General features: G+C 42.2%; 1 protein-coding gene across 1 annotated transcript; it reads right to left on the bottom strand.

Moving 5' to 3' along the window:
• Positions 1 to 8,807: 8,807 nt before the first annotated feature.
• On the bottom strand, positions 8,808 to 10,315 carry LOC131226699 (protein RETICULATA-RELATED 3, chloroplastic-like). Its single transcript, XM_058222336.1, has one exon. The coding sequence runs from the start codon at positions 10,264 to 10,266 to the stop codon at positions 9,169 to 9,171; it is 1,098 nt and encodes a 365-aa protein (XP_058078319.1). The 5' UTR covers positions 10,267 to 10,315; the 3' UTR covers positions 8,808 to 9,168.
• Positions 10,316 to 10,551: the final 236 nt, after the last annotated feature.

The raw sequence follows: 10,551 nt of genomic DNA, 5'->3' as shown, positions 1-10,551 counted from the left end.
AAGCCATTGATGTGATGGGCCCCATTAATTATCATGGTTGGATCATTCCCAAAATACCCTCTCAATTGGCCGACTCACCTTTCCGTTGCTAGCATGAAAATACATGGTCAAAAAAAAGTGCCCGAACAAACCACGTTCAATGGAGTAAAGACCAAAGATTAAATGGCTGGGATCTTTCAATTTGGGTGATTTTGAAGGAATGGTCCATCCACCATTGACGCTGTTAGGTCAATGGCTTGGGTCAGGTTAAGTGAGGTTAACTTGGGTTGTGTTGGATTGGATTAGACAAACTCGAATTAAATCAAGTTGCAAAACCCACATGTAATTTCTACTCAACTTTTAAGGGGGGGTTGAGTGTATGTATAAAGTGTAAAAATAAAATAAAAATAATAAAAAGGAGAGATTTCATCATGTATGTATTGCTAATCAATAAATATTTTTAATTATATATATATATATATATATATATATATATATATATATATATATATATATATAAAGTTTGAAATGCTCGGAGTAAGAGACACTAAATCAGTATTGCGATAATTTCCCATGATATTCAAAATCATAGCAATATTTCCCACTTGAAAGTTCTTTATCCATCCATTAATTAAGTGGGCCACATATGCATTGCAAGATGTACCAAACCGACTATTATAGTAACAATTTTGTATAATAGAACACATATGTATGTATTAAGTCGTAAAAATTACTTAAGCCCAAGTCCGGCCAGTGCCAAATTGCAGTGGGCCACCACTAAGCCCATCGCCACCCCTAGATGTAGGGCTCTACACGAACCAAGTTAGCTTGGTTAGCTCGCTCGACTCGGATCGAAATTGAGTTCGAGCCAAGTCGAGCTGATTTTTTGAGATCGAAAAAATCTCAAACCGAGTTCGAGCTTCCCCGAGCTCGACTTGGATCGAACCAGTTTGGTGACTCAGTTACTTTGATATTAATGTTGCTCACCATGAAATGACTCAACGAAATATCAGCTGGTGACAAGGAAGGTATGTATATGAAACAAATACTCTTTTTTCTTGATTTTGATTTAGCCTACAAGGTGTTCATGAAATACATGTAAAACTGCTGCTGTTGTTTTACATACAATGAGAATTTGAAGGTGCAATCCATATGTTTGTGAAAATGTTGTACAGGTGAACTCAACTCGATCTTAGGTCGAACTTTCCCGAGCTGCCGACTGAACCGAACCAAGCTGGCTAGTCAGGCTCAAGGACCGAGACGAGCTGAGTTCGAGCTGGCGTCAGCTAGTGGCTGAGCGAGTCCAGCTGTGCCAAGCTTGACTTAGTTCGACTTGTGTAGACCTCTACCTACATGACAGAATTGTAGGAGCGTAAACGGCCCCGATCGGGCCAACACAAGATCAGCCCATGAGCTACATAGTCGGTGAAAATATTCCAACCTGGCCCAATTCATTAGTGGGCCCCACAACTCATGCCAACCCACAACCACCGTGAAAATGACATGGCACTATGTAAAAAAAGGCAGGGCATATGTGCAGAAGACACTTTGGAATTTCTGGAGGTGGTCCACTTGATGAGTGGTCATCTTCACGGTGGGGGACCTAGCCCCTGCTCAGATTTCCCACGTGCCAGGTTGGCATGTGCGGCTACCGGATCCCTTCTTGATTATAGTAGATAGGAAGACGGATCATGTACCCCTTGGAAGCATGAGAGGTCGTTTCTGTATACGTGGCAAACGTGGAGTCGATCTAAACCGTTCATTTGATGGGCCAATTTGGATTATCATGCATGTGTGCCACGGGATTTGGAGGCACCAAAATGATAATGTTCTATGATCTAGGTTTGGCTAGCAAGGCTCGCCCTTCTGCCCCACCACGTGATGATCCGGACCGTTCATCTAGATGCCCCAACAGAAAATCAGAGATTGGTGGCATACTTCATACTACTCAAGTAAAGGAGTTGAGTTACAAATCGCTGTTCCGGACCGTTGTTAGTGGGTCACTTTTTCTTTTCTTTTTTTTTGCCGATCACAAGATTTGTTTTCGACTGGAAGTTTTTCCACGTGGACCATCTGCAGTGAGATCTTCTAGATGAACGGAACGGATCATCAGGGCAGCGAGTCTCAAAGCGTGTCTTGGTAGGAAACATCCTTTTGTGTATAGCTTCATGTTGCGTCCAGACATGCTGTAACATGGTGATCCGAACCGTTGATCCAACAAGCAACACAGATGAAGCTGGCTGCCTTTAAAATCATTCAAGATGGGAAGATCCTAAACCATCAATCAATGGCCCACAAAACCAAAGGTCAAAGAAATCGTTCACATTCAGATGAAGAGAACTAATTGAAAAGGATTTGAATGACAGGTGTGGATGGGCCTGATTCTCATACCATGTGACCAGCATGGTGTTCCCACCTTCCGCAGGGATGGATATCTTATTAATATGATGTGGGGCCCATCTTTCAGTGATCCATTATTCATGAATGGGCAATGCTGAAGTGCTAATCACCTGCAGACAACTCAGCGTGCAGCCCCATATTGCCTGTCAATGTTTTGCTTGCGCTGGATATCATAACCATGCAAACAGCCTGGCACACCATGGAGACCACCTAGCACAGAAAATTAGGTCAGTCCATGTTGATTGATGTCTTAAATCCGTAAATCAACAGGTTTGTCAATGTTACAGCTCGATGCCATCAAAGTCCCACTCCATGCTATCGAAAAATTTCAGAATTTCTCATGTTGGTTGTTGGATACTTTAGGTGTCCTACTCGATGTCACTGAAGGTTGTTTGATGACATCGAAGTCCTGCTCGATGCCATCGGAAATTTTTGAAAAATACATGTTTAGTCTCCAGAACGTTTTGGTATTATGTTCGATGACATCAACGGAATTTGATGCCATCGATAGTCCGTCGATGCCATCAAACGATCATGCATTGATGCCATCGACAGTCCGTCGATGCCATTGAACGACCATGCAAAGTTGCGCAGAGTGCGAGATTTGTTTCCTATTTCAATTGTGATTCTCATATAAACTATATACACTGGTGTAATCAGGATTATAGTGTATCTTAAAGCTTTCTAATTAGTTTCTAGAGTTTGTAAGGGGGATTGAGGCTTGTTCAAATCGAATGATCTTTATCTCATGTAAATTTTGCTTTCATAGTGCATTAATGTAACTTTGTGCCATGATTTTCACTTTATGCCATGGTTTTTTTTCCGTAAGAGTTTATCCATATTAAATTCAGTTTGTTTGTACTTAGACTTGGTTGTTGCAATTGGAGTACTTTGCTTGATTAATGTGGGTGTGCTTCCACTGTCCCCCAATAGTCCGCTCATCAGCCGGTTCACACCATCAGAGTAAATGGATGACTGATGGCCTGGCCCCATGTGCAGGCGTTTCCACCTAATGGGTGGATTGGCCTGATTTTCTACGCAGGCCATCTTCAGGGTGGGGCCCAGATTTTGCACGGTTCAGATGTCCATAAATGTGATACATTAGTAGGAAAAACAAGATTGCATGCGAAGTTAGCATACAGCCCGATGTGGGTGATCAGCTCTCCAGACAGGGAGCCTCTAAACGGACGGATAAAAAGAAAATACCTGAGGGTGGTCCATTATCAACGGCAATAAATCCACCAATCATATGGCTGGGGTTGTATGATGGAGAGCTCTCTTTTCTATCAACCATCCGCAGGATAGAGGCTTGCCAGAATGATCGTGACCGTTGAAAGATGTGCCCCAACAATAAAGAACGCTTATGCCGCATCACTTTCAGTACGCAGATCCAAATTTGAGATTAAGCTTGATCTGGATGTTGATAGGCCCCACAGCCTCCACATCAGATCCCCTGCACTAGAGCAGGGCTTTCCTCCACTAAATTGCAATTATGGGCATGTTTAGTATTTCATTTTTTCAAATCCAAAATCACAATTATGCAGAGGAAATCGCCAATTAAGCTCGTCGAATCTGAAGCGGAGCCTGTGGGGCCCACCAAAATCCCATTTTTGGTGGACCCCCGGCCCAAACAGACATTAATCAATGATGAAGGGGTCATCAAGTTATGATTAAGGCTGCATTTAGTTGCACCAAATACTAATATGAGATTTTGGCGCAACCAAACGCACCACAAATCACAAAGACCATGAAATTGCATAAACAAGTAAAAAAAGACAAGTATCTCAAAAAAACCACATAAAGCCACCTTCAAAACCATACACAAGAAGCTTCCCATTGGTGATGAGAACAAAACGGCGTCTATCCAAACGGAGCTAAATCTGAAAATAAAATGGTAGTTAGAATATAAATCATAATATGTAATCCTTTGATGTGCATGTTAAGTAACTAATAATCAGCTACCAAAGAAAAGAAATGACTGACATTGTTGTGGGTAAAAATGGACCAGCCAATGAGATAAGGTCAGGCCAGACATTTGTGCGCACCGCAAAGTTACTCAATGATGGTTATAATGAATACCCCAGCCCGAGCAGGAAAGCAGCTCGAGCGGCCCCATCCCCGACTTGAACAGGGAAGTAGCTTGGCCTCAACAGTTTAGGGTAGGTCGGCGGATTGACCATCCACTTAGCACCAAATGAAAACACGACCATGATTCACCAAAGAATCTAGGTCGGCGAACCAATCTCCATAACAGTTGTATAGGTCACCCCGGATTCTCCACCTTGGCTTCCTACACACACCTCCGCTAGTTCCGACCTAGCCCTGACCGACTCTATTCAAAATCTCAGTCAATGGTTTCTGAAGTCGATTACAACACGGATCTCCTCAAGATCTCAGCCGAAGAACTCGAAAGATATCCACAATATCCTCAGAAACAAATCCCTCTCGGGATCCAAATCCTATTACAATAGGCTCTTACTAAGCAGAGAATATCCCTCTATGCCACTGCCTCTCCTCACCTATAAATAAGAGCGCCCCCAATGGTGAAAGGTACGCACAATCTTAAGCCTAAAACCTTATTTACAACCAAACCCATATTCCCTACCTGACTTAGGCGTCGGAAGGTCCCCTGCCAAAGCCATGGTCTCCTTTGTCCTCTGCCGAAGCCAAGGTCTCCTTTGTCATCTCTTTGTGCAGATACTCAAAGGTCCAAGGAAGGCTACCCATATTTCTTACATCAACAGACATATTTAAGATGCTATCTTAGAAATTCTTACACCCTGTTGTAACCATAAATGTGCATTGATCGATGATTGAAGGGAGCCAACTTGCATTTCCCAAGATGGGTTTTGTTTCAGAATTCGTGGAAATTTCCAATTAGAAGCACGCTCGATGGAGAAGTCTCTCAAACGGCGATAAAATCTTGGATGGTGTTGGTATTTAGGAAAATTGAAAATTGCCATCCCGGCAAAAAAGTCCACCCAAATCAAATATGCTTACATCCAAAACCAGCTCGAAGATAAAACAAAAAAACAATCCAAATCACAAACATAAAATTCTGAATTTGCACGCAACTAATAATGACAGCGAGAAGAAAGAAGAAATGATAGACAAGTTTCAATACTTTGAAATTATAGAATACAGAGAACCTAGACCAAGAACATGTCAAAATCCTCAATATCACAAGCGATTCTCAGATAATAGATCCACAGCCATCACATCACCTGTTTGGATTAGTGGAGAACAGGATTCAGCAGAACAAAGAAACTGATTTCCTCTGATGTAATAGTTCCTCTTGTTTGCAGAAGCCTAGAGGGGTGAGGGAATTAGTTTTCATTTCCTTAGATTTCCTCAGGAAAAGGACCATTTCCTTTTCCTCCCTAAACCTAAGAAATGGACACTTCAACCCCTTTTTGAGGGACAAATCTCAATTTTCAAACCATTCCACATCAAGGTTTAAAGTATTTGTTCGAAACCGATAAAAAAACCAGTATCACCCATGAATGATATACGGGTGTATCGCCCCAATAAGAGGATGATACATAACAATATCAGTGGTAAGCAATATGTTAGGATTCTTTTCAAAGATTTCATTTTGATAGTTTTCCTTGGATGTGAGGTTTTCCTTCCCTAATCTACTTTGTTTCCACCAATCCAAACAGGTCCTGTTTTTTCCTTCCTTTTTCCCCCTTTTCATTCATGGTTTGAAATCTGTATTGCAAGAACAAACACCAAAACTGCTTCATGCCAATCCCATACACCATATCAAAAAAGGATTCTATGCATGATGCCTTTTGACTCTTGCTCAATCATTTCTAAGCATCCGTTCTTTTTGCCTGGCATGCGATTCTTTTCCACAAAAGATGAGGTTGAGGCAAGAACTAATTGGATCATGCATATGTTTCCAATATCGGTATATGCATTTGCATGAACATGGGCAGGGTCATGCACGCGTGAAATCAAAAAGTAACTGAGGAAGGAAATAGATTTCCTCATATGCAATGGTTTCCTTCATTTGAGGAAGACAAGAGACCTGAGTTTCTGTTTCCTCAGATTTCCTCATTAAAAGGCCATTCCCTTTTTCACTATCGGATTTAAAGAAAAGGTAATCTTTCCTATTCTACAGTTCTGCTCAAATGTAAGGTTTTCCTTTCCTTGGCTACTTTCTAATTTTCACCAATCCAAACAGCTGCAATCCTACAACCCAACCCAAATGAAAAACAAACATGTCCAGAAAGACAGAAATTATAATCAAAATCCTCTATTTGGAACAAAACATCATATACTCAATATTCACAAATAAAAGACAAATTCAACAAAATCAGAAAAAAAAAAAAATATATGAAAAAGCCTTCAACAAAATCCACTTTAAATACATTCTCTATAACTATAAATGGGGATCACTCTAAAAATTTAAGGAACAAAAATTCTACAGCTTAGAAGGTATTCTAAATTTGGAGGTTTGCTAGGCCATTGGGTGTATATGCTAATTCCACATGCAGAAGACATGCCAACGTCGAACACATGTGCAAGATCTGAGCATTTCATCAGGTGGGTTGCACTGTTTGGTTCTCCATCCAAAAAATCAAGCTACTTCACACTTTAGGGGGTGATAGACTTTAAACAGTTTTGCAACTGGTCGCCCAGCTCGTAGTCATCATAACCTCCTTTCATCATCCTACTACTTCTCAAATGATTATTAAGAGGGCAATCATTGGGCTAACCCCAACCGGACCTTACTCCACCTTCAGGGGTATCTAACGACTTCTAATCCTTGGTTTTCGATGGCATAAACCCTGATCCCACAAGACGAAGCTAGCCATTTAAGGCAGTCCCCTCCCCTACTTCACACTTTAGGTAGCCCCAACATACAAAATAAATGGATGGCTAGCAAAAAAAAAAATGTTTTAACCATCAGTCTACTTGTATATTTTGGCCTACACAGGGAGTGAAATTGCCTGAGATCTAAGCATTACTTCCAAGCAGATGGAAAGCTCAGATGTCATACATGTATTCCATATTAGCACATGGCCCTGCATTGGAAGAGTTCCACACGTGGAATTAGCAAAGAGTTCATGGTATTGAGATTTCTGTGCATTTTGTGACTGTATATAGAGAAATAAACACGACATACAAGGATCATGAACACCCATTAACACTACTGGTCCAATACTAAAATCCACCAAATCATTCTTTTCCATGTCCCAACTTGGCATCATCAGCATATCTAGCCCATAGGGCCCACATGTAAAGATGGTTGGAAAATTAGTCCTTTTTCGATGCTATTTTAAATGGCTGACAATCCAATAATCATGCTTAAAAAATGATCCAGACCATTGATTTATTGAGTTGAATGTAAGCCATTAGGAAGCTATACTTTCAATGTTCCACATTCAGCTGCATGTATCAATGGCAAGAATTATCCAATCAGAGTTAGTTTCTTACCATGTCTTGTCTAGGTCGCACCCAGAAGAAGTTTTTGATCATCCGACCATCTCTGCATGTGGGCCCCAGTGAGGCAACACAGACGAGAGTTTATGATACTGGGTCACGATACAGAACAAACTCATTCTGTTGTTACAGATTACCTGATGGGTTTTCATAGGTTTTCCCTGCATAGCAAAACAATCCAACAACAGATAGAAAAATGAAAACGAATATCCAAGGAAAACTGCATTCCGGACCAAACAACAAAATTATTGTAGGAATCCACAGCTTTCAACTCCCACAGGATTTTTGATAGTTTTCCAAATCCTCTTTTCTGTTTCCACCAATCCAAACACAAGCAACACTATTCATCGGATCAAATAGAATCCTTTTAAGCTATGTTTGGTTGCAGCAAATATCATGATATTTGGTGCAAACGAAAGCACCTTCAGAGAAAATGGTGTCACTACTCATTCCTCCAGAAATTCTACTACGAGTAGAAATTCCAAAATTCACATTTTTTTTCCCTTCTTGGCTCTTGAAGCTGCCATTCACCTGAAGATTTTTTTATGATTAATCATTCTAATTTGGTGCAAAATATAATGAAGTTTCATGATATTTAGTGCAACCAAATGCACCCTTGGAGACGAATGGTGTTACTACCTATTCATCTGGAAATTCTAGGAAGAGCTGAAATTCCAAAAATCATGAATTTTTTTTTCAGCTCCTGAAGCAGCCATTAACAAATTATCATGATTTATCAGTCTAATTTGGGGCAAAATATCATGAAATTTCTGATATTTGGTGCAACCAAACACATGCTCATCGACGAATGGTGTTAATACTGATTACCCATTCCTCCACAAATCCTACTAAGAGTAGAAATTCCTAAATTCACAAGCTACTTTTTCTCAGCTCTTGAAACACCCATTCACCAAACACAGCATAAACTAGCAGAACTCAACAAAATGCAACAGCAATAGAAATAGAACTATGAAAAATGGCAGTAAAAAACCGTCACTCGGCACGAAATCCTCATTATTCATGAACCTACTGATAAATTACAAGCAAAAAAAAAGCACCCATCAAAACCCACTTCACATGACTGATCTCTTTCACTGTGATTAAAAGAAACCCGATTTTTCTATTAGAAAAAGAAAAAGATTTGTGGCCAGACTAAGAAGTATGGTCATGTTTGGACATCCACCCAAATCGAAATTCGAGCAGATCAACCATTTCCTTAAATTAGAATCCGAAAAGAGGCTATTTGGGCAGCGCAAATTTCCCGAATTCAAGCCACAAAGGACCCATTTCCATCTCCGCTTGCAATTCCAAGCCCACCCAAACATCCCCCAACCTGAATCACTTACAGTGAGGCTGATTGCTCTCCAATTCCCCCTCCCCCACCAACTTCTCCTTTTCTTCCTCCAATCCCACAACAGCCGGAGTGATCGCTGCCGTCCCATCATCCACCTTCTGCGATCCCGTCAGCCTCGCCAGCACCACGAACGAAACTCCACCGAGCACGTTGTTCAAGCACCTCAAAACCACCACCGACGTCTTGAATGCCAGCTCCGGCAATCCCTTCGCCAGCAAAAATTCCAACCCATTCAATGTCTGATATCTCAGGTTGCTGCTCAGCCCCATATGGATTGCCCACGTCGCTGCATTCAGAATCGTGGGCGGGGGTTTGTTCGGCGTCTCGAACTCAGGGTCCATCTTCTTCCTCAGCTTGATCAGCCCATTCGACAGGGCGGTCCCTGCCAGCCCTGCTGCAAATCCAACGGCTGCAAACAACACACCCTTGTAGACAAAGGTCCCCACCCGATCAAAGAGGCTATAGGGGCCCACCTCAAACATGTGGCTCTTCGGCGAATTGGCGAAGATCCACGGCATGGAAGAAGGGGACGATCCGGCCGTCGGTGCGAGGAGATACATCAGCACGAAATTGAGGATCGATCCAACCACCAGCGTCGAGAAGACGAAATCCAGCTCGTTGAGGCCGAAATTCGGACGGGACGCCATGTCGCCGAGCACGCAGGACGAGACGCCGACCACCTCCTCCATCAGGACCTTGAATGGGAACTGCGGGTCTGCCAAGACCCGAGATCGCCATCCGTTGATGAAGGATCCGATGGGGCCGAAGTTGGACGGCTGAGATCGGTCCTCATCGCTGCTGTCGCCTCTCCCGTTTGAGTTCGAACCTCCTCCGCCGTTACCGCCGTTACGCCCGCTGTTATCTATTCCGTCAGGGCCGTTACCGTTGTGATCGGTGGTGAGGAGGGAGATGTTTGCTGACGTGGTGGCTTTGGTGGGGAGGAGAGAGAGGGCAATAGACGGAGAGGGGGCGATGGACTGAGAGAGCGCGACGGACGGAAAGCGAGGGGTATTTATGGAAAAATGGCGGTTCTTGGATATGGCGGGAGGCGTAGAGAAGGGCGAGTACCGGAGCTGAGCCATGTCGTCAGATTCCGGCGGAGAGAGAGAGGGAGCAGGTTTTCCGTCGTCTTTTAGTTGCGTTTTTATGAGGAGGTTTTCCAGGATACATGCCGATGTATTAATGTACGATACGTCGCATCTTTAGCCTTTGTATCTGGCATCATATTCAATGATCCAAACCGTTTATAGAATGGGCCTCGTTCTTTAATTCATTTATTTATATCTCTTTAATCTTTTAATATTTGAATCATTTTCCTTTGAATTTAGATGGGTAAAATAACCTTTGACTAATCGAAGGTGTGAAAT

Source organism: Magnolia sinica, chromosome 15, assembly GCF_029962835.1.
Source record: "Magnolia sinica isolate HGM2019 chromosome 15, MsV1, whole genome shotgun sequence".
NCBI classification, from domain to species: domain Eukaryota; kingdom Viridiplantae; phylum Streptophyta; class Magnoliopsida; order Magnoliales; family Magnoliaceae; genus Magnolia; species Magnolia sinica.
Note: the sequence above shows the minus strand (reverse complement) of the source record. Positions and strands in the feature narration are given on the sequence as shown.